The sequence below is a fragment of the Aotus nancymaae genome, unplaced genomic scaffold (genome assembly GCF_030222135.1).
Source record: "Aotus nancymaae isolate 86718 unplaced genomic scaffold, 86718_ANA_hifiasm-v0.15.2.pri h1tg000092l, whole genome shotgun sequence".
Taxonomy (NCBI): domain Eukaryota; kingdom Metazoa; phylum Chordata; class Mammalia; order Primates; family Aotidae; genus Aotus; species Aotus nancymaae.
In genome coordinates, this window is record NW_026988507.1 from 5,701,942 (window position 1) to 5,727,702 (window position 25,761).

The window sequence follows — 25,761 nt, forward strand, 5'->3', positions numbered from 1 at the left end:
ATTCTTGCCCTCTCACCATGTAATGCCCTCTGCCGTGTTATGACACAGAGGGAAGGCTCTCATCAGATGCAGGCACCATGCCCTTACACTTCCCAGCCTTCAGAATTGTAAGTAATAAATTTCTTTTTTTTTTTTTTAAATAAAGTGTCTAATCTCAGGTATTCTGGTAGATTAAGACAGACACTTTGGGTCTCCAAATAGCACTGTCAATTCAAAGCCTGTGTCCAACAGTCCTCAAAATATTTTAGTATTCTTCTTCCCCCTTACATACTTACCTGACTAACTGGCCATAGATCCATTTGGAGGAAAGTTTGGTAGAATCATTATCATAGTACATGCTATGGTGTTTTAGGATCATTCTTCCTGAGGATCCAGTTCTCTCTTTGATCAGTGGGCTTCAGGTCTTAAATTGCCTCAGATCTAGAAACTGAACAAGGGTAATGACTTATCAGGGTGATTATGCGTAGTCTTCTGATCCTCTGTACTTAATTTCTTCTCCTGGAGCAGGCTAAGTATTACCTTAGTCCACTGCCAATTTCATTTGTCTGTAAAGACACATCTCCTTTATTTTCTGTAGATCTGACCCATTGGAAGCCACTCTAACCTTGCCAGGAATCACAATTAATGGTTACTCCCTGGATTCTATTATTTAAGCACCACCACATGGCCTTAATTGTTTTGGGGTGTTATTAACTCCATTGCTATAAGTCCAAGTAAATAAAAACCTTTCTTACTAATAGCTATGGCCCTCTGTAGCTCCAGTGGTTGCTAGAGCTACCACTGTTCTAGCAAAAATACTGCAACTGGCACAGCAGCTGTGATTGGAGCTACTATTAGGTTGAGTATGTGGTTGTCGATGCTTAAATGATGCCATTGCTCCTCTTACCAATGCATTTCTTCATTCTTGGCCAATGTTCATCTCCTGGGCCTTCCTGTGGAGCTTAATCATCCAGTGGCACATCTGGCCTTAGGTCATAGCTCCATGACAGGATGTGTGTTGCTCCAGGAAGACTATGCCCCTGGGCAATGTGGCTCTCTACAGCTGAGACAGACCCTAAAGGAATTGTCAGCTGGAAGCTGTTCGCTGAGTATATTCCCTGCTGCTGAACAGCAAGTGCTTTGTAGGGGATCTGGGCAACACTTCTTCATGTCTACCACAAGTCTTTTTTTTTTTTTTTTGCATTTTAGGTTTTGGGGTACATGTGAAGAACATACAAGATTGTTGTGTAGGTACACACATGGCAGTGTGATTTGCTGCCTTCCTCCCCATCACCTACATCTGGCATTTCTCCCCATGCTATCTTTCCCCAACTCCCCACCCCCCGCTGTCCCTCCCCTATTTCCGCCCGACAGACCCCAGTGTGTGATGCTCCCCTCCCTGTGTCCATGTGTTCTCATTGTTCAACACCCACCTATGAGTGAGAACATGTGGTGTTTGATTTTCTGTTCTTGTGTCATTTTGCTGAGAATGATGGTTTCCAGGTTCATCCATGTCCCTACAAAGGACACAAACTCATTGTTTTTTATGGCTGCATAGTATTCCATGGTGTATATGTGCCACATTTTCCCTGTCCAGTCTATCATCGATGGGCATTTGGGTTGGTTCCAAGTCTTTGCTATTGTAAACAGTGCCGCAATGAACATTCGTGTGCATGTGTCCTTATAGTAGAATGATTTATAATCCTTTGGATATATACCCAGTAATGGGATTGCTGGATCAAATGGAATTTCTATTTCTAGGTCCTTGAGGAATCGCCACACTGTCTTCCACAATGCAAGAATACCAATACAAACTCTCTTAAAGACTTGTGGTAATGGCGAATACCACAAGTCTTTAAGAGAGTTTGTATTGGTATTCTTGCTGTTTTGTGAGAACTCTGCAAAACTGAAGTGTTTGTTTTTGTTTTGTATTGATTTAAAGGAGCTAGAACTGAGACACTATGAGTACCTTTCTATTTTTGTATATTATTTGTATATATAAACCCAGACATATCTGCCTGTTTCTTCCCTGTCTAGGTGTAGGTTAACTTTTTGAAGAACAGTATATATTTCACTTTGTTATGTGAAATGAAATCTTTGCAGGTAATCCTTTGTGTCCTTATAAAGACTTGACTTACAAGAGCCTTTTCTGAGGCCCTTCAGCTGGGTGGCCCAACCGTTATCTGTCACCATGACCCTGCTACCTAGAGCAAGTACGTAGAATCCTGGAGCCAGTTTGGTGTGAATAATTTCATCCAGTTGTGGAGAGGGAATCTTGGGACACCGAAGTCAAACCAAAATCGATTTAATTATTTTATTGTATTGATGGGACCTTGAAATCTTTTCTTGGTCAGAATATTTTTTTTAAGTATGCTATACCTAGTGATGCATTTTCTGCTTAAAATTCTTTAGTGGTTTCCTGCTATCTTCAGAAGAAAGTACAAAGTCCTCAACACGGTCAGTGAGGCCCAAGCATAATCTGAACCCTGCTCACCTCTCCCATCTCAACATAGCCTTGTTATTTAAAAAGTTTATTGTAAATAGACAAGTTATAGTTGTATGTATTTATGGAGTGCAAAATGATGCTATGATTTTTTAATACAATTGTGGAATAATTAAATCAAGCTAATCAACATATCCATCATCACAAATATTTATCATGTGTTCAGAGAGGCACTAGATATATAGGATTGAGCCAAACAAAAAACTAGAGGGAAAGATACACTTAAAACACATAATGACACAAATAATGATTTAATTATAGCTATAAAAAGGACTACCCATTACCCTTTTTTAAATAAAAGGGGTATAAAAACAAATTCAATCTTTCCTGCCTTAGCAAAGCATTATTCTTTGGTATTATTTCAGTTGTGCAGGAGCATCGTCCTTAGAGTCACTGAGTGACTCCTACCAAAATCCAGTGGTGTCCCAGCAGCCTGCCCCCAGCAGTGAGGTCTGTTCTCAGGAGCCAGCTCCTCCTGTGTGGAGGTGGGGCAGGCACTGAGGTATCACTTTCCCCCATATGGTGTGTCTGGTGGGTGGGACTAGAATACAACCTGGTCTCTTGTCCACAGTCCAGTTCTACTGGTACCCTGCCCAGAACCCGAAACCATTTGATTGGAGGCCAAGTGACTGGTCAATCACAGAATGCAAACTGGTCGATGTCCCAGCGTGGGCTCTCTGTATGCCTCTCCTTTGGTTTCTCCCAGGAACGCTTCCTGCTTCAAACTGGACAGATTTCTCTGGAACAATGACAACACCTGGCCAGCTTCAGTGGTGTCTGCTGCCACACCTCCCTCCACATTGGATCCCTTGCATAAAGCGCTCTTTTTCTGCCCTCTTGGACAGCTACTCCTCAACCCTTTCAAATAGAGAAACGCTGCAGGGGAATTGGGCCCTTGGCTCTTGCTCTGTCTTCTTCAACATTCAGATTTATTTGTTTTTCAGGCTTGGATGATGACACATATTTAAGTCCTTAGGTTAAAAAAAAAAAAAACAGAAAAATACCTTTGTTCTGTCCTTCAGAAAGGAAAACAGGGTGTGGGAATGGAGTCGCGTGGAGTAGAAAAATAGCTTACACTCACTGCCTTTAGATACGAGGTGACTGATGATAAAATGCCAAGCCTGCAGAAAGAGGGGCCATAAGACACTTCTGTCTAATGTTTTGCCCTCCCCCACTGTTGTCACTCTGTGTAGAATCCTGGCTGGCAAGGCTGGCTTGGACCTCAGACCTCACACTATTGATTCGCTTAGGGCTAGATGCCAGGCTTCTCTTCCAGCCCATACACAACTAATCAAATTAATGGATGCTGCTGTTGGTTCTCATCAAATGCCATTAAAATATAACTCATTCATGAATAATTCTAAACACTGACTCAAAGCAATTGATTACAAGAGCCACATATTTCAAACGGGAGAAATAATCGATGTTTTTAACATGTAAATAAGCTTCTAGGGAGTTCGGAGGTAACAGTTATAAGAATACGGCTATAATCACAGCTCGTCTGAGTTTTAGAGCTTCTGACTTGTGTTTATTTTCCGGTCGTGGCTTTCAGAGTGCAGCACATAAAAGATTGCAACCTGTTTCATCATCTCAATTTCACTCTGTCCCATTCTGCCTGTAAACTTACTAAGTGCTACGGGTCTGCACTCAGACATATGAACTATGGGAAAACATACAGAATGGGGACATTGTATTTCCTTTCTTCTAAAAGACTGGCATCTCCAGATACAGAGTCAGTCTTACTGCCTTCCCATCAATCACAGTCAGTTCACCATGAAGAGCTGTGTAGAAGAAGAAACTCAAGAGTCAGGTGAGGATATAGCACCCTTGTCTCAGAAATTAGTGCAGGGAACTTCCAGCTGCCTCCTCTGACCGGCTGCTCTTTGTTTCAGCTCTGTCACGCTCGATCCTGGTTTGCTCTCACTCACTACCGTGGGCCTCCCTTACCTGATAGTTTTGTACAAGTTTTTCTGGCTCAACTGGGATACTCTCTTTTAATTGGATTTTTAAAATTTGCTATTCTTACCCCTCATTCCCCATATTGAATGTAAGAAATAATCCTGCCTGCCTCTTATCTGAAAGGATTTGATTGAGGGTCTACTCCCTACAACATCTATCATGCAGGTAACTTGAGAATATTATGCTACATAAATAAGTCGATTCTTTTTTTTTTTTTACACGGAGTCTCACTCTGTTGCCTAGGCTGGAGTGCAGTGGTGCAGTATTGGCTCACTGCAAACCTCCACCTCCTGAGTTCAAGCAGTTCTCCCTCAGCCTCCCAAGTATCTGGGATTTTTTTTTTTTTTTGACGGAGACTTGCTTTGTTGCCAGGCTGGAGTGCAGTGGCACGATCTTGGCTCACTGCAACTTTTGACTCCCGGGTTCAAGCGATTCTCCTGCCTCAGCCTTCCGAGTAGCTGGGACTACAAGCGTCTGTCACCATGCCCAACTAATGTTTGTACTTTTTTATTAGTAGAGACAGGTTTTCACCCTGTTGGCCATGATGGTCTCAATCTCTTGACCTTGTGATCCCCCCACCAAAATGCTGGGATTACAGATGTGAGCCACTGTGCCCAGCCCTAATTTTTGTATTTTTAGTATAGACAGGGTTTCACCATGTTAGCCAGGCTGGTCTCCAACTACTGACCTTAGGTGATCTGCCCGCCTCGGCCTCCCAAAGTCCTGGGATTACAGGCTTGAGCCACCGCGCCTGGCCTAAATGAGTCAATTCTATGTACATTATTTTATTTAATATGTAGTTATTCAGTCAAATTTTATTGAGTCAGAAACTTTAACAAAAGATAGTTAATGTATAATTCCTTCCCCCACACCAAGTCATCATTATAGGCAGGAGCAAAAAGTTTATAATCTAACAGGACACACAGATATATAAACATATAGTGGAAGAAAATGCTAAAGATACCATAATAAATAAAAGGTAGGTCATATAGGAACACAATAGAGGGGCAGTACATTTTATTTGGGAAGATGAAGAAAGACTTAATAGAAGAGATGATACTTGAGTTGATCTGGGTGGTTATGGTGGAAAAGGAGATTCCAAACGTCGTAAAAGCAGAGTTGTTGAGTGGCACAAGTGATGCAATGGAGAGCTGTCAGTAGTTCAACGTGGCTGCAGGTTAGAAGTCACTGGACAGGGGAGAGAAAACCCGAGAAGCTGTCATACAGTCTTGAGTGCCAGACAGTAATCTGCAATTTATCAGTGGTTCTCAAATTAATGTTTGTAAGAGAATCACCTATGGAACTTTAAAAACTCAGCTCAGCTCCAGCTCCATCCCAAACCCACTGAATTGCACTTCCAAGGGTGAGACATGACTTGGCATCTTTTGTAAATGCTCCTCTGACCAGAAACTCCCCAAGCTTGTTCCCTGTCCTTTGTGGGCACAGAGCTGAACAGCATTTCTGGGCATTCCTTGCACTTAGGCAGAGGCTGTAACTGAGTTTCGGCCAATGGAATGCAAGAAGTGATACATGCCACTTCTAGGTCTACTCCTGAAAATTTTTACAGCATCTTCCTCACCTGCTCTCCTTCATCACCAGCCTGCTGAATATGCTGAAGGCTCTAACTCTAGAAAGTCAAAGAACCTCTTGCTGAAACATGTCTGAGTCCCTGAGTCATTGTATGGAAGGCCACCCAGTGATCATCCAGTTCAATGGCCACATGAGCAATAAATTAATTCTTACTGTGTTAAACCAGTGGGATTTTGGAGTTGTACACAGTACTTCTGAAAACCACTGCTGGGCAATAACTGGCCACTGGAAGTGTGAAGTGTCACATTCAGATTTACACTTTAGAAATATTATTCTGATACAAGTGTGGAGAATAGATAGCACTGGAAAAGGTGACAGCCGGGAAGACCAATTAAGATCAGTTGCGGTCATCTTAGGAATAGATAATGAGATTGCTGTATGGCAGTAGTGATAATGATGGAGAATAGGATAGTGGACCAATTAGGGGAGACATAAGTACGTAAAATCTATTCATTTTGGGGAAGATTTGGATAGGTAAATGACAGAGCCTCTGAGTTTTCTAGTGTATTTGAAATATTGCTCCTCAAATTCAAAAACATGATTTGTTCAAAGATAATTTTATAGTAATTTCATGGTTATCAAGCCTGAGGAGTAATTGTTAGAGTTATCTTTCCTGATATGGCCATTGCCCTTCCTCTCATCTTACACATTTGGTTTCAGTCAAGAGTAACTATTTTTAAGTGCAGATCTTTTCTAGTGTGGTTTGCTTGAAGTCAAGTGGACTATCCGGATAAGATGATGTATTCAAAGCAAATAAATCTATATGGTGAATGGAAAACCCTGACACTTTTAAAAATTTTATTCTATGAAGCACTGTGGTTTGGCTGAAGTGTTGCCTTGATTCCACAGGATACCAAAGTGAGCATTCTAAAAGGCAAGGCTAGAGCGACACCCCGATTCAGAAGTGGCTACCTCAACTGCATCCAAATAGAGCCGGAAGATCCTAAATTGCAGGGGCTCAGGTGTATGTGTCAGCTTTCTTGAAATGCCAAAGACACAAGCACTTTCACTTCAGGATTTATGAAAGGTGGTGGATTACTGGCAAGATGAGAGTGTCCTGATAAGAGAAGCTAGTAAAGCAATCATAAAAGGAAGGAAATAATTTAGAACTCCAGAGCCTAGGAAACCTTGAGGAATAAGTTTGGCCCAGCAGCTCCAAGGGATTATGACCATTGATTTCAGACAATAAAACCACTTGCTTTAAACTAAGGGATCTGAACATCTGTTAAAAGCGAAAAGGGATTACATTGCAGCTTGTAGAGTTCAAAACAACTGCAGGTAGGAAAATTGGGAGCAAACGGCCTAACCATGTTATCTTGGAAGGAGCCAAGGGGGTTCTGTTGAAAGCTGGGCACTAAAGGGGACTGGAGCCCTCGCCTGTCATATTCACCTCACGTCTGCATGACTTGCTGCAGCTACCTGCATGCTTTCACATACACAGTCTTCTTTGGTCCTCTCCAAACTCCTGTGAGTAATTTCCATTCCAGGGATGAGAATAGGGCTCATGATGTCAAGGGACACATCTTCATGGCCAGTCTACCTTGACAGGGATCCTTAAAAATAATAAATTTGGGGTCATCACTTCAAAATATTGTTGTCTCTAGAGCTCATATTCAAATTATGCTTCCTAGAACTGGCCATTAACTAATCTCTTTTTTTCTTGTTTTAATATTCATAACTACCGGTTCTTCCTCTGACATTCTCCTGGGCGTGTTCAAAACATGCAGATCTCCAGTCTCTCTTCCCCAAAGAAAGTGAAATGATAAAAGAAACACATTTCAATGGTAGGAATTGTATTGGGACTAATCTGTGTTGTGGTTTTAAAAATGTAGCTTAAATCAAAACACCTGGCAATGAACTGACTGCTTTTGCCATTTAATTTTACTTTATCTGTTTCAATCATATGCTTTAAATTGTAAATTGCATCCAGGCAACTGTTAGAAATTGATATTTAACTTAGATTCTTGAGAGACACGAATTGCTAGAAATCAAGCATATTTATAGCTTTACAACCATTTCCCAGGTTATCCTTACCAAAGATCCCGTTTGATACAGATATTCTAGTTTTGATGGGTGTTTATAGATGTTTGTGATGGAAAATTAGAATTTGGGGAGTCAGACAAGCCTGAATTCCAATCTTAACTTTGCATTGGGCTAGCTTTAAGTTCTTGGGCAAGTCAAAAAACCTCTCTAAGCTTGAGGTTCATCATTTGTATAGTGAAATTAACCATACTTACTTTCAGTGGTTAAGGTTAATGTGAATATTAAATATGATATTTATTTTCACATAGAAAATATTCAAAATAATAGTATTGTTAATATGAGAATTAAGTAAAGATCTGGATAGGGTGAAAAAGTTTATTGGAGCAAGGAGTATCTTTAAATTGGTTTTGTTACTGTAATTCTCAATTATAAATTATAGTGGTCCTTCTCAATTATGTAAGTTCTTAAAAAGCCCAATAGTGCTGTTAGTATTAAGGAATTTAAGACCTTGTGAAAGCTTATGTTGGAGGTAGATGTAAGCTATAAACCTGTGAAATATATGTTTTATATTCACCGAAGTAAAATAATTGATACCTCACACTAAAATATTACCAGTAGCATTTTATACATATTAAATTAGTAATACTTTCCAAATTTGTTTCTCATTAAATTTTTTCAGACTCTCTCTCTAGCACAAATACCTGCAAGATATTTTCATTTACAGGATATCAGCTTTTATATGCTGATAATATACTTATAAGCCAAATTTGCCCCTATGTTTGTTCTTCCATCAAGGATGTTCCCATCTCTCTAAATTGATGTGGTGATTTTTTCTTTCTCTTCTCATGTCTATTGTAGTTTGTTTCACAGTAACATTTCTCCCCTCCCAGGTCTCATCATGCTCCCTGAAGCAGACATAGAGTAACTTCAGTGCTAGAATGCTTAAGAAACCAGCTAACCAGCCAGCCAACTAACCAACCAGGCTTTTATGTAATACCCTGACTCAGCTATGTTGAACATAACTTTTGAGTCCTCTACACAACACATTAAGATCACTGGCCTAATGAGAATTTTATGTTAAAGTTCCTTTCATAGAGGCTTCTATCCTCTCCCTGCAGTTTTAAAGCCTGTTCAAAGTAAAACTGCTGTTTTCATTTCTAAGATTTCATTGCAGCAACCTCCACTTATTCTCCACCATCTGCCTAACCTTCTCTTTTCATTATAAATATCTACCTCTTTTTCTAGTTTATTCAACAAGAGTGACTGTGAGTTATAAATACTACATCTAAACTTCCCTAGTTGTTCAAATAAGACAGTTCTAGACCAGTCTAAACGGTAGCAAGTCAAACATTTCTGAGCTTGACTCTGTTATCTATATTTATTCTCACTAATTACAACTCTATGCACACAAACATGTTTAAAAGTCTAAATGGGGATAAATGAGGAAAGTCTCAGTTTATCTGCAGCAGAACTGAGTTGCTCTTGCTCTCTTAAAGGTAAGAGCTGGCTAATAGGTCAGAGTTGGGTTCTAAGGGACAAAGCTAGAGGAAATCAGGCCACGTAGAGTACTGAGCCAAGTCACAGTCTCAGAGGGAAAAACCAATATAAGCCTAATACCCTACTTTTAGCTGCCTAACCATGAGTTTAAACTTAAAGTAAGGGTCAGTCAGAGTGAAGACAGATGAGAAGTAATGTCAGGGTACTGAGGTCTTAGCTGAGTGTCAGGTAATCCAGTTGGCCTCCTGAATTACCATTTAAAGGGCCAGTTAAGAGTGATTTATTAGCATTGTCTTTCTCATATTTCGTATTGGGCTGTGTTGGTGACCCATGGGATAGCCAAATGATGTAACAAGATTGCTTATGGAGCCCAGTGGTGAGCTACCGTGTATTGATTCCCTCTTTCAAATCTGAGTGCCTGTGTTGGATTTCCTTTCACTGTACTGTCAGCCAGTGGTGCAGTGTTTTTGGACATGACTTGTATGAAGTGTGATGCTACAAAAATAAAAAGATGTTTTTCCTGCTTGACCCTTAGGGCAGATGGAGAAGAAATAATTCTTAACATTTTAAATACAATTTGCTGGTGATCTCAGATATGCTAAAAGATAAGGTAGCATGATAAGTAGCTACCATGGGGAGAAAATGGGGTATCTAATTATGATTATACAATACAAATAGACATGTGGTGATGAGATTTATGTCTAAGTGTATATTATCAGGCAAAAATTCATAGTGTTTATTTAATTTTCCATTTAAACTACTAATGAAGCACTCTATAAATGTAGGATACTAAAATTGTGTCAAATTAATTCAAATTCTGCACTGTGTGGAAGAAAATACTGTAATTACCTAACAGTAGAAATATAATTGTTTATAGTACTTAAACATCACTGCAATTAAGATACCACATTTTTAAAGCTTTCTTTAGAATCTATGATTAGTAATTTTTAAAATCCTTTTTAACTTCAATTTCTGAGTTTGCCACGCATCTTTTTTTAAAATGTCCTTAATGATTTAAAAGTTTTGGTATTCCAAAAGCTCTGTAGACTCACTCTATTGGTATGTGACTCAGGATTCAAGACTGAATGTGAATGGATTTGATTTTTACTTTGATTTTATTTCATTTTAGTATCTTTACTTGATATAAATGCAATACCCAAAAGAGGCAGCAAAAGGAGAAATTAGATCCATGTGTAGGTAAGAAAAGGTCACTATTGATATATACAATTCAACAGTGGAAGCCTTAGAAGGCTGGTCTTCTTTGACTATTAAAATGTCCTTGGACATTAAATGTATATTTTCATTTTATTTGGTAGTGCTTCTAGCTAATCCCCAAACATACATGTTGTTCTGGCTTTGCTATTTTTTGGTCTTAGTTCTATTAGGTTTTCTCATTAAAACATTTTCCCTTAATACCCATGTAAAAATTCTCAAATAATATTTTTATAAGACATGCATACTGATAATAAACATCTGCTTTCTAAATCAACTTCTTCATTTTACAAGACAACGACTTTCAGAATAAATAAAAATGTGGTACTAGGTGGTATTATTTACATGTCCCACAGCTAAAAGTCGAATGTTCTAGGCTGCAAAACTTTAGTGATAGCCATTGTTGGCACCTATCAGACATAATATGGTAAATCCCTTTGCATAGTATAGATAATGGGTTACTAGAGTGAGCTTGATCTCTGCATTTTTTTGTGTGTGTCAGATATGTTTATGATTCTAAATAGCACCATGCATGGCTATTAAAGGTAAAAGAAACAGTGGGGGCATGGTTCCAAATGCTTAGTAAAGATGTTTATTAAAGCTGGCTCTCAAGTGACAGATAAATGCATAGTTCTATTATGCATGCTAAATTCAGTATGCTGCAAGCTTAAAAGCAGATAGATCAAAACGAGGGAGATTTAAAAAATCATAAAGACAAAATGCAGCTATGTCAGTGTGTGACAGGAAAATAATTTTTCCTTAAAAGTGATCTCCCCTCACCCCCTCAAGAGATGTAATCACAATTCATGGAGCAAAACTGAAAGCAAGTTGGCAGTGTGCCTTTTCTTAACTTGCCTGGCATCAAGCTTTAAAAACCCCATGTAAATGGACTTTTATTAAGCTAAGACACAATTAAACAAAAAACATCACATAATAGCTGATGTATAATTCTTATTTATTAATGTGCAATATTTAGTTTTTAAAAAACGAAAACAAAAACCACACACACAAAACAAGACACTAAACAAATTCTTTCATGCACGGCTTTTCTACCTGACAAGGTTCCGCTGCATGATTTTTGAGGAGTTCCCTTGATCAGGGTTGGCATATGGTTTTCAATTTTCACTATCCAGAGCCATATTTGCAGAAAGATGTACAAATATTGTAAATGGTGGGCTGTGCTTCTCTCACATGATGAAAACTTCAGTTCCTTGGTTGTCTGGGGCTTTGTGTAAATGCCAATAAATTTGAGAGTTCACCCAACTGTGTATCTTAACCTTTGTTCCCAAAGGTGAAGGGCAGGATTTTTAATCAAGTAGCAATTTATCTTTAATTAGGAAAACATAATTAGGTATTATCACCTAATTGCAATTACTGGTGGGAGAAAGTCACATTTCACGAGTAGTGACCCATGTTGGGTTATAGTTCTCCTGTTACCGAATTCTGCATCTGTATTTATATTTGGCAGACAGCCAATAAAAATTAAAATGTGATCACCATGTTTTTCTGCAGTTCAGTTGTCAAAGTCACCAACTCTGCTGCTGAATAAGAAACCAAGAGATACTTCCTGAGTCACATTTAGCTATTTCTGTTTTCTGCTCAGACATCAAGTGTAGATCAAAATAGTTGTATACAAAATGCCCATGTGAAATAGGTTAGATAACTGTTCCACACTTCATTTCTGGTACAGTTAAAAACAGTTTAATGTCTCAAGGCACCACTATGGTTGAACATCAGATACATGGGTCATCAGCTAATCTTCTACTATGCTGTAAAGTCAGTAATAGCTTGTGCAATTGTGAAAAGCAATCTCTAGAGGACTGTTAAGTATACAGTAGGCACGTGTATTATAATACAAATAGAAAACAATGAATCCTAGAAAAAGCATGTTGAGCACCGTTGTGGCATTGTTCATATTTTTACCTAACGCTACGTAAACCTTACATATACAAAAGGAAAGACTAAACTTTTAGTTATACTCAGGGTTGCTTTTTGTGAGTCTAGTTCGTAGGTATACTTTTAGAAGTCGTTGGGTCTTGATCAGCTTCTGTTGCACTAGTAGACTCGTTCAAGTGTGAGCTCAAGTTTTCCGAGGTTAGGTGGGAAGACTTGTAGACGATCTCATTGAAGTCAGACCTGATGCAAACCAAAGAAGGGTCATTCAAAGGGTCTTCTTCTACTGAAGCCTGGGTGTTTTCTCGAGTGATTCCCATGTCTTTGCTATGTTCTGATGGAGACTTTCTTTTCATGCGAGTGTAAGTTTTGTCTTGATTCTCCATGCCTTGTTCATTTTTCAAAAATCGTCCAAAGAACCAAATAAAGAATCCAAACCACACAAAGGCTATCAGGCTTGGAACAAAGGCCAGACACTTGACATCAAGACTGGCTCCTATGAACCTGCTGTGTAAGAACATGTCTCCCTCGACATACGTTTTATTAGTCTGGGGGTTAGTGTGATTGGACCTCCATTCCCAGGACAGCTTGGTTCTGTTCAAATCTTTTAAACTTTCTGAGTCTTTCACGGTATATATCTTCTGCCCTGGGCCGATATATTGCCCATATTCATGAGGTTTATAAAATATTTGGTTCTTCCACATATTAAGATCCAAAATCAAGACGAGGAAGATAATTCCATAGTTAAACCATTTGCCTGCATTGAAAAAGAAATACTGCATTAATCAAAGGGCCATAAAATTGCAATAGGGTTTTCTCCAATAAAATGAAGATAATGGTATAATGGCATAAATTGTTAATGTTTTAGACTGGTTAACAATTTTCTGAGAGTGCTATGCTGCCATTAAGTGAATTGGCAAAGGGAATTTACTAAATGGATTCTGGGCATATGAGAACACAACTGTAGGTCCCCGAGCCAGTAATTTATGGAATTTATACTAACAAGATTAAGTCTCCTTGTTTTATAGGCACGACAGCTATACTCAAATTTGGTTCCATGTAGGTTATCCTCTAGAACATTTCAATTAATGTGAAAAAACAAAGTCTAATGAAATTCTTAGAAAAGTTCAATGTATGATTGAACATCTCTTACAGTTTTATAATTATGTCTGGGAAAGAAATAAATCATTTTGCAATGCAAGCACAGCAGTATATCAAATGAATTCATATTGCTGTTTGTAGGTGACCTGTTGATTAAACCATTAGTTGATGTGAGTCAGATCAATAATCCTTGAGCATTCATTTCAAGACTTAAAAAATAATTGCATCAAATTCTCAGTGAACAGAATGCATCTATCAGACACAAATGTAACCAAACCTTATGAACTGCTTGAAAAGACAAAAGAGATTGCAACTACTAATATTTCTTTGTGGTATTTAATATCTTATATAAATAAGACATTTAATGATCTATTATCAAATGATACTTTTACATTTGCAAATGGAAAGAATGTGGAAAAACTTTTCAGGTACACTAGAGTCCATTATGATTTTTATTATGATTTCTACAAATGGAAAAAAAGTGAAAAAACTTTCAAGTGACACTAGATTCTATTATAATTTTTTATTATAAATTACTGCAAGTTTTACAGTATCTTGTATATTATAATAATATAGTAAGACCTGCCACATAGGTTTGTTATAGTAAGTCAGAGGACATATGTACCAGGTTCCAGAAGCTTTAGTTACAATGATTTTATGTATTATGCCAAAATTTTTTCTTTTGTATTTGTAGTAACATTATTTAACATTATTGCTACTGCTTCATATGATTATGTATTTTGCAATATACAGTCTAACAAAATATATAGCTGCATAAATACATAAGAGATGTAACTGTGAGGAGTTTAGTAAAGTATTTTATCATCATAATTACATATTTTAAAGCTCCTATTATATGTAAGGCTAAATGGTTTTAATCCTGGCTCCAAAATTACTAGCTGTGTGATCTTGGGCCAGTTGTTAAATTTTCTAAAGCCCAGTTTCTTTACATGCAGAAAATACAGTATTTATTAAAGTTGTCAGAATTTCATGCAATTACTAGAAGCTAAGGACAGTGCCTGGTACATAATAGGGACCCAGTAATTGCAATAATTATTATCACAGAAGCCTTGCCTAAACAATGATAATTTTTTTATTTGCATGAGAAGGTCCAACTTAACTCCTCTATGAAGAGAACTTACCTAAACTATATGAAGGGAAATAGTAACTCTGCAGTCTTGACATTGTTCAGCTATATAGAGTTTATAGTATTTGAAATGAAAACGCTTGCCTAAATGATGTTTTTGGCATGTCCAACTGGAAAGTAACTTTGAGCAACGGGAATGTTGTTTCAGATATGATAAAATATTTCTAGCATCTGGGGCCGTTAAGTTCAAACCACTCATGAGATTTTCAAAATTAAAACAGGTCCATACCAAGGATCCACCATAATAGACTCTGTGTAGGACACCTTGGTAGATGCTGAGGACATACATACGTTTCTGCCTTTCAGAAAGGAATTCATCTTCTTGTTGGGGGAACAGGACAGAGATCAACAGATAAATAATAAGAGGCTACATCTGAGAGGTGCCAAATGAGTGATACAAACCATAAATGCTGTAGATATTGAGAAAATGGAAAAAACCCTGAAGGATAGTCCCTGCAGGAAAGATTTTAAGGAGGGAACAATTCATGTGGTCTTTGAAGAACAAGCAGGACAGAAAACAGTCTGGAAAATTTTGTGTTTATTTTAGTTTATGCTTTCAATATGTTGCAGGTAGAACAGCACATAGAAAAAGATGAGATGATGTGGAAGAAAGCAGCTGAGAGGAGAGAAAAGGAAAAGAATGGAGACTATTGTAGAAAAAGGCAGGAAAGGGATGAGAAACAGGAGAAATGAAAAAATTCAGAGATTCGTATCCAGTATTAAGGAGGCTTTAATTTGTAGATTCCATGACAGAAAGCAAGTTGAAGGAGGGGTTTTGGGTTCCCTCTATTGTAGGAGCTTTATATTTATTCTCTTGCTGTAAACTGTATTCGTTCAAAGCCAGACCCGATTTAGGGTGGGCGCGGCGGGGCGGGGAAGAGGTCCTTGTGCTTGTATGACTGACCACCATCTCCTTTTTTTATTTTTATTTTCCTTTTGAGACAGGGTCTCATTCTGTTGCAAGGCTGGAGTGCAGTGGTGCAACTGTAGCTCACTGTAGCCTTGAACTCCTGGACAAAAGCAGTCTTCCTTCCTCAGCCTCCCAAGTAGCTAGGATTATAAGCTCAAGTTACCATACCTGGCTTCCACTATCTTCTTGACTCCCAAAGGTTTCTTTCTCCCAAAAAACTTTTTACAGCACTATTCAATTATTTTTCTACCAATTGAATAGTTTTGGGTCAGTCTGACAACTAAACTTGCACACCCAAGGATCAGTTTTTATTTCTCATATGTCCTAAAGTCTGAACATTTAGGTGGGGTGGAGAAGGAGCAATTTAAGACAGTGTGGCCTACCATCAGTTAATGGATATCATCACCTACTCCAACACATCTTTACTGGTTTGAGAAAGGGAGCACCATGGTGACAAAGCTGCAGGCTGGAAATAGCAGATGGGCATCTCATCCGAACACTAAACGTAAAGCATATGACCTTTGGGTAACCTGCTTAACCTCTCTAGCCACGGTTATTCTATTTTCAAATTGAGGAACCTGAACTAGATGCCTTCCCGTTCCATAATTGTGCCCTCCTTCCCCAAATCTGTCTTCTTGGTTGTGTATAGAATCCAATTTTTTATTCTGTGAAATGGAGAATAATACCAGTGTAACTACCTCAAAAGATTATTTGTGAGGATAAAACAAAATGTTGTTGTATTTGAAAATTCTCTGAAATATATTGTTTGTCAAAAATGTAGGGTGGTATTATTTCTCCAATTTCTTTTCTCTACTTCTTCACTCCAGATAATATAGGATCTTGGTGATGGAATAGAGAGAGAGAAGCAGATGTAAGGATTGTAACAAAGATACATCCTAAAGGGGATCACATTATCTGTTTTTTCCATTGGGATAAAACAGTATGCATTACAAAATACTGACAATAATAGGAAGATGGCATGGGACCAGTTATCCAAGAGGACCCGGTGCGTGGCTCTGGGTAAATATGCTTTGTGAATATGCATATTAAACATGTTAAAAATCCTTAGCAATTGGTAGTTTGTCTACTGCTTGCAGTAGTATTGGCCCTGAAAAAAGATCTTTTATATCTATGAATTTTGAAGCTAAAGAACAGGGGATCATGTCCCTACCTCTCCCTCACAGAAGATAGGCCATGTGGGGCAGGGAAGTGCAGAGGGGAAGGGATGCAGTGAGGCAGGCTTGCTATTCATATCACATTTCCCTTCTTCTCCCTTCTGAGGATGCAGCAGCATCCTTCCCTCATTCAGCTGAAACTTGAAGCTGCTAAAACGGTAGATAAAATGGCCCTTCTTACTATCTGTGTTTGTTTCTGCCCACCTGACATGACCTCTAGTTCATTTATCTGTTTACAGAGGAAGGAAGTTCATCTTTCTCTGTCATCTATCCTTCCACTTTTCCCACACACTGTGTTGTTACCTTGGTAATGATTTCTCTTCCGTAAAAACTTCCTTTTGCCCTAGCAGATGTGGTAAAGCAGAAGGTAAAGTCAGGGAGGGCAACCCAACCCCCGTGTTCTTGTCTATAAAGTGAGGGAGTTGAGCTAGATAATCCTTAAGATCTCTTCCCAGCCGTAAAAGTCTCTTTGATGAGCCTGTGAAATAAACATTGCTTAAATCTTAGTGTTTTATGCTGGGCCAGGGAATCTCAACATTAGAGCAAACAAGATGGAATATACAAGTTTTAGAAGGAGAAAGGTTTTCTGAAAAAAAATTATATATTCTGAGAAACACTGTTTACCGTAAAAAATAAATTTGAGTCCCTGAAATGACCCACAAAGAAAGGATTTAAGACAAAAAAGAGCAGAATAGAAAGTGCTTCTGTAGCCATTTTCCCAAGTGTGTTGTGAATACACAATCGACAGTAACCAGTGGGTTGGATTTCAGCATTAATCATATGAGAGCTTTTGCATCTTCCCCTGTTGTTTCAACTACATAGCACAATGTAAATCAGCAAGGAGGTAGCGTAAGGATCCATACATTATTTCTATTAATCTCCTTATTGAAATATCTCACTATCTCCTCTAATGAGAAATCACTGCATGGTGTTGGTGGGATTACCTCTTTCTTGATTTTGGGGCTTTTAATGAATCTTACTGGTTGTCAGAAATGATATTATAATGAAAATTTTATCTTTTTACTTTGTGGGAGTTTATACAATTCGAAGATAGGTCATGTAAAAGGATTCTTCATTAAATATCACCCTTAGTTAACAAAGCAAATGACAACAATTTGACGGAAAGTGTTATTTTTTCAACTAAGGAAAAAGAATACTTCTATCTTATAATGAACCTTTCATGATTGAAATATGCAAATACAATATTTTAAATCTCTTACTCTGCAGAGTTGCCAATTAGCATTGTAGCTGATCTGTGCTGTGGGCCCCTCTACCACATGGGTGCAATGACTTGGCCAGACTTTGACATCCAGTGCAGGTGCATGGATGTGCAGTTATGCTCCACAAAGTCATTCAGCAACCATCATGGGACAGCACAAAATCATGGCCTTGAAGATGATGAATTTTGGATAAATAAAAGGAATACACAGTTTGCTGTATCAGTCTTCTTGGCCATACATATTCAATGTCCCCTCATTCCAGATGTGAGCAATAAAAATGGGGCTCACGAGTTAGCATCTCTTCATGTCTCTCCCTAGATAATTTAGGGATATCTAGAAACCATATTAAGTGCTTGGGTTATGAGGAGGCCATTTACTGAACTGAAAATATTTACTTATTTATGAAATAGTCATAATTATTTGAGTTAACAAAGTACCTTCTTAAGGCTTAAAAACAAATTGATACAGCTTCTCAAAGGGCCTCTCTTGTCATTGTTACTTCCTAAGTGAGAGACTATGCCTTAGGAAGCGATCCAATGTGACGAGTACAGATAGGAACATGTGATCATAAACGTAGAAAGAAGACATGTGGTTATACTGAATTAGATGACCATTAGACTATGACTTTTTTGAGATTGGGAACTGTGTCATGTTCATTTCTGTATTCCAGATACCAGCTTGTTTTTGACACATATTAACTCAGAGAAATATCTGTAACCAACTTGTAAACTCTGAGACAAAGTGCCCAGAAAAATACAAAGAGAGAAGTTTTAGCATTTCAAATCAAATGCATGTGTCATAATTATCTGATGAATTCCAGGATATAGCTAAAATTGGATATAATCTGAAAAACAGGGAAAAGCAAAATGTTCATGTTTCAAGGATTATGAATAATTACATATTTCAAGTCCTTCTTCTGGCTCTGAAGACAATTCCTAAAGGGCATGTGAGTTTTATTACAAAGGTGCTCGTGTACGCACAAATGCAGACAGGATACCTCAGTGTGGGCAGGGCAGATGCTCAGGACTAGCAAGAAGTAGCAGGTCACGGGCAGAATGATGGCCCCGAAGATGAGTTTGGGAGAAATAAAAGAAATTGCTGCTTTATATAGAAATCAACTTGTTAACTCTTAGAGGTGAAAATGAAAATTGCTTGAGGAGAGGTCTGGAAAAAATTACAACTGAGAGAAGAGTAAGAGGTCTTTGTGTACTTTGGATAAATTCATGATCTCTGGGGACCTTCTCTGTGTACAGGATGCATCACATTTCCTTATAACAAGTCCCTTGCTAATTTTGCCAGATAGAATATTCTGCTAGAGGAACCACTGGCCTCCCATCCCCAGCCTTCTCATGGCCTGACTGACACAGGAGAGCTCTTTTAAAAAACCAGTCTCTGGGAACTGATTTGCTAGAAATCATGCACCTATGAAAATAAAAATCCTTCGTTTTTATTCATTATTTTCCACATTTTCACCGTTGTAAAGTACCTGTACCCTCACACAACACAGGAAACTGAAATAGAACAGACACTACACAGGCTTGTTTACTTCTACATTTTCAATTTTTGCCGAAAGGGCTCCCGTGGGCATCATCGTGCCAACAGTGTGAATTCTCTTCTCAAGGCTGCACAGGCCTTCCTTCTGGCCTTTTGCCCAACCCCCTCCTAATTTACTCAGATGATGGCCACCAATGGGACACTTCCTTTGTCTGGCTGCGATGACAGATGGCAGAGCTACCACCGGGATTGGCATTAATGGGACTCAGAGGAGCTTCCGAGACTGCATTGAGAGGCCATTCCTCTCTCACCTCCAGAGATTTAGTACATTGCATTTTCAATCCATCTATGCACTTACCTCATAGGTAAAGGGGAAGAGGGCAGAGGAGATCATTATACAGTTGCTTTTCGCGTTGACTTTTAGGAGGAGACCAATGAACTTGGGCTAAAAGTACCAGTGTGACTTAATTACTAACCATTTGTTCCCTATGTTACTGAAGTCAAAATTCTAAGATAAAAAAATTTTAAAATACCCTTGGATAGAAATGATTTATTTTTATAAGCTGTAGCCCAGCTTATAAAATGAAAGCTCATACATACTGCAGCGAGCCATCTGTCAAGGGGGATCCAGATGAGCTAAACAGATGCGACAATTCAAGTTATTTCTGACATACATATATAAAACTAGCTTGGAATGAGGATTAAAAAATACTCAAATCCTAAGTACTTTTAAAATGTCAATGGGAACTCATCAGTGTCAGATAACCCGATACATACAGAGTATTTCATTGAGAGAGAATTTTGCATTCTTTGCTTTCTCTTTTTTGAGGACTCAGGACAGTAGAGAACTCAGCATTGTGGATAAATGGCAAGAGAATGCCCCCTCAAGCTACCCAGCATTTCTGAATTAAATAGGCAATCAGCCTGGGCAACACAGGAAAACCTCTGGCAGATGAAAGGAAAAGCTTTAAGTGAAAAACGGGGAAAGCTTATCAAATGCTTGCTACATGGCAGACAGTGTCATAAGTGCCTTACATATATTCATTTAGTTCTCACGACAACCCTATGGGGTAAATATTATTACTGTACCCATTAAATAGATGAGAAACTGAGTTTCTGAGGGGGTTAAGAAACTCGATGAGGGCCACGCCAACGGTAAGTACCAGAGGTAGAGCCTGTGTATCAAACCTCTCTGCTCCACTGCTTCAGTGTATACTGGATGTCTTTTCTAGATCATAGGGACATGGTAGATTGGGGCCAAGGTGGAGCCAACTCTTGACTATGGAGACCCTTCAGGGTCCTCATCCAGGCTCTTCTAGTGCAGAACGAAAAGAAGCAGATAAAGCAACAGCAGGAGCCATCTGGGGTTCTGCGGGTTCCCTTCTCATCCCTGGCTCCAGCTTCCTCTGTGGTCACTCAGACCAGCACCTTTCTCCAATCATCTCCTCTGCTGGCCCCAACTCTAAGATTTTCAGCTCCTAGGACTCTACCATATCCCTTTCTCCCCGGTCACCCCATTGCTATTGAATTTGCATTCTATCCCTTGGCCTTTGAGTTTAACTGTTGCATATGAAAACAAGTTAAAGCTGAGATAAGAGGAATTCTAACTATAGAAAATGTCTCAGCAGCAGTGTGTCTCAAAGAGCAGAGGTATCACTTGCAGTGCTTGACAGAAGGGTGGATTCTGAGTCTGCCACATACCTCAGGCATCGGATTCTGGAGGTGTGGCTAATGCAGCTGTCTGTTCAATAAGCTCTCCAGGTGATTCTAATACACATTAACGTTTGTGATCCCTAATGGATCTAGAGGGTTTTATGCTTAATAACCCCAGTGGTGATACTGTATACTTAAAGGAAAGCACTGAAGCCTCCATAAAAAAAAGTAACAGGACTTGGAGCTCATCAACAAGCTATAATTTGCAGTGTATATGGAAACTTGTAGGCTACTATTGGGAATATTGAAATGCAGCATGTAGCACAGTATTTTGGAAATTTTACCAAGGTTTCCACAGAAACTGTTGTCTTACAAATGTGGACAGGTAAAGTAAAAGGCCCTTCACAGAAGGCTAGATGCTATTTTGGGGTGGCCTCACCAACCTCTTCAGCCAATTAACAAAACAGAGAGTAAAAGAAACAGAACAAAAACAAGAGAGCAAAAGCTCAGACTGCTTCAACCTCCAAACCTGTGACATTTTCCCAGGTATGTTAATCATGGATATGCGGATGCATGTGAACAAACTGGGTTTACCACAAATTGGATTTAATTTGTTTATGGTGGAGCCCTTCACTTCAAAGTCCTCACCTACCCTATTTTAGTTTATTTTTTGAGACAGGATCTAGCTCTGTTGCCAAGGCTGGAAGTACAGTGGGACCATCATGGCTTACCACCGCCTTGACCTGAGCTCAAGCAATCCTCCACCTCAGCCTCCCAAGTAGCTGGGATCACAGGTGTGTGCCATCACGCCTGCCTGCCTGCCTTCCTGCCTTCCTTTCCCTCCCTCCATCCCTCCCTTCCTCCTGCCTTCCTTCCCTCCCTCCTTCTTTTTCTTCCTTTCTTTCTTAAGAGATGAGGTTTCCCTATGTTGCCCAGGCTGGTCTCAAACTCCAGGATTCAACTGATCCTCCTGCCTTGGCCTCCCAAAGTGCCAGGATTACAAGTGTAAGCCACCACTTCTGGTCCCCTGTTTTATTAATGTTTTGAGTTTAACTCCAGAATCCTCAAAGGCCTTTTTGGCAAGTCCAGGCACCCAGTTGTTTGCATGACACATTTCAGGGAGACGCTCTGATCTGTCTGTGGTCTCTCAATCAGAAAGGAGACATCCCCAGTTACCAACATCTCTTGAAGGAGCTTTTCCAAAGTCCCATTCCCTGGCCTTCACCCAGACCCACTGGATCAGAACATTAGTGATGAAGCCCAACAATCCGAATATTTATAAAGTTTTCTGATGACCTGGCCATCAGCATCATATAGCAAACACTGCACCAAAGCCTTAATTACAATACATTCCCACCTTCTGGCAAACCAGATTAACGTGCAGCCTCTGCTACAGAAGTTTAACTAGTCTTTCATCCTTTTAGGTTTTCAGAAAATAATTCTTGGTGGGACAAGGGTTTTAGTTCAAATGAAAGTCATGGATTTGCTTCTACCTAAATGCACAGTAGGCTTTACCTCAAAGGTAATAACACTGAAGCTTCAGGGACTCTGCATGCGTGGCCTGTTTCTGAGGCACTGAATATAATTTTGAGATATAATTTTATATTCGTCTTCTTAAACAGAACATTCCAAATTGTGTAAACTCTGGACACCACAAATCTGAAATCTGTACGATTTATAAATGACAATGTAAGTGATAGTCATACAAAATAACCCTAAATTAAATATTTTTAGCAGCTCATTTTTTTTTCTTACCAACAGATCTCCTTTTTTTTTTCTTTTTTAACCTGAAGTTCTGTACTTAAGCAGGATATTTTTGACAAGGTATTCTGATAGTCAGAGACAATATCAGTGTAATGATGGCCTGAGACAAGTGCTGGTAGCAAGAACAGATGGTCTATGCAAAAGCCCACCCAAAGGGATATGATGATGCCATGTGTGTGATAACTGTTTTAGAAGTCCAAGAGGGTAGCGTGCTGCAGAGATTAAGTGGGGACTCTGAAACCACACTATGTGACCTGAACTCAAATTGATTGATTTACCCAGTGAATTTAATAGATGGGCCCCATTCATTTTGAATAGGAAAAGAAACCTGCTGCATCTTCCCTATTCATGAGCTCATTCTCCAATTTAGGAAGGTCGCCTCATGCTCAAAGCAAAAAACAGCCTCCTAGCTGGGAAGCAAAGGTTTTTTGCAGTACTCAGATGTTAATGTTTTCTGGGCTCAGACTATTTTTATTCTGCAGCACAGACGGTAGTGTAAGCACAGATTTCTTCAGCAGTTTTTATTATAGCAGGTGTGGGATCCTAGGCCATTGTCCTTAAAACAGATGCACATTCATTACCTGCATTTGAACAGCTTTGGAACTAATGCCATCCTTTATCCGTGATCATTCAGCTGTCTGCTTCTTGTTATAAAGAAAGATAGATATAAAACGTAGCTCCGGGAAGCCCTTTTTAGATGAGAATGACTGATATGTCATGAAAGGATATTATAATAAATCATATTTTACCCATTTCAAAAGCAGAAAATATCTGAAAATAAAATAATCTGAAGATCCACAAGAGAATCACTTAAGACGAACCTGAGCTTTGCCACAGAAGTAGGTTTTGGAAAATCGAATGAGAAGTGGCCTAACTCCCTAAAGGCATATGTTCTGACTGGGGCTCTAGGATACCATTGTTTTAATTTCAGCAGCACATGAAGAACAAGAGCATAAAGAATATTAAACTGAAAATAGATACTGAGTTCTAGGTGGTAAAAAAGAAACCCATCCAATGAATAAGATCAAGGTAGAGTGGTATACAGAGTATGGCAGAAATAGCTCTCTACACCAAAGATTTGTCTTTCCTACTGGAATACTAGATCTGACACCAGAAGTGGCTGCTCAACTAAAAACTACATTTCCTTGCTCTCCCTGACTTGAAGTAGGGCTATGTACTAGTTATCATCAATGGAACATGAGGAAAGGTGACATATTTCTTTTCCAAGCCAAAGAGTAAGGAACAGACAAGCCTTCTTAGTCACTTTCCCCATTCTCTTTATTTCTGTCTGCCTGCTGGTTGCTAGCACTGAAATCGTCAAAGCCACCAGTAACCTAGGTCCCAGAATGATGGTACAGAGCCCCCTGTTGATCTGAAAACCACCTTGCACTGTTATGTGAATGAGAAATAAAACTGTATTTATGCCTCTTAAATATCATGGCTTGCTTTTTACAGCAGCTAGCATTACCCTAAATAATATACGAAGACAATTAAATTGTGTTCAAAGATATAACACACCTGTTATGTGAATACGATATTCCTCCTTGAAGATCTTCTGGAAGAAAGGAATCTTGAACTGCATGTGTGGGGTATGCAAACCAGGGAGATTTACATCAACATCTCCCATGAAATGTGGGAATTCCCAGTCCTGTCAGAGAAAATCAAATAAAAACATATTTGTGATTTGTTTCATTTCTAAGCAGCAAAACACCAAAAATTGACTTTTTATAAGCACTTATTTTAAAATCATTTAAATGCAGCCAGCTGTTGGATATAGCAGTTTCGTTCTGTGACGGTTGTTTTATGTACATTAGGTAGCAGTGTGCATTCAAAATCAAAATTAAGTCGTAACTTACATCTTCAGATTTTCTTTTTAATGTGGTAATAAGAAACCAATACAGAATTGATTTGCATCTACACGTTTCTCTTTTTCATTCTGGAGAACTGAACTTAAATGTTTTTGGGAAGGAAGTGATCCGTATTTAATATGTGGTAAATTTGTTGTATTTTGTTTTATGCCTTTTAAAAAATATGAACCTTATAGCATGTCTTCTATAAGAACACAAAGAGGATCTGATTCACTTAACCAAGTTCTTTGATTCATATCAAGTGACTTTTATTAATCATGTCTGCTGGCAACCATCAGGAATGTAAAAATGACAGGCTCCTGTCCTGCTCTCTTGCAAGTCAGCTTCATTTGAGCCAAACCATGGAAGACCTGACATGGTAGCGTGAGAGATCAACAGTGAATTAATTCCCAAATTGTCATTAGTTATTTCCTTGTCAAGGCAAAACTGGGTGGGCCAGTCCTCCTTCTCCAAAGGAAGGGAAACAGATGCAAATGAGGATACTTTTAGGTGTCTCACCTCCTCTTGGTTTTCAGATAGAGGCACCAAATTAAAGTCCATAACTAGCATATAAAGAAATAATAGGTGAAATTTGAAGAGACATTTGAGATAGATCCATAGACATTAGTATACACATTTTCACTTATAATACCTAAATAATCAACAAATAATCAGTTCTATATTTAGTTAACATTCCTTTAAGAATCTGAACGTTAGGAACAAAACATTAATTTGAGATTTTAATTCATTACCTCAATATAAAGAAATTAAGTTTATTCGAGGCTTTTATATATGCAGCTGAGAGCGATGTGCTAGTAACAGTGCCTAAGCTTT

At 38.7% G+C, this 25,761-nt stretch overlaps 1 protein-coding gene across 5 annotated transcripts in view; it reads right to left on the minus strand.

Annotated features, from left to right (window-relative positions):
* Positions 1-11,190: 11,190 nt before the first annotated feature.
* TMEM117 (transmembrane protein 117) overlaps positions 11,191-25,761 on the minus strand; it is a 542,479-nt gene continuing 527,908 nt past the window's right edge. For all 5 annotated transcript variants that reach the window (XM_012459074.2, XM_064369843.1, XM_012459073.2 and 2 more), the window contains 2 exons: positions 24,599-24,728; positions 11,191-13,373 (listed from right to left, as the gene is read on the minus strand). In XM_012459074.2, the coding sequence (XP_012314497.2) occupies positions 12,724-13,373; positions 24,599-24,728 (780 nt within the window). In that variant the 3' untranslated portion in view covers positions 11,191-12,723. The remainder of the gene's footprint in view (positions 13,374-24,598; positions 24,729-25,761) is intronic.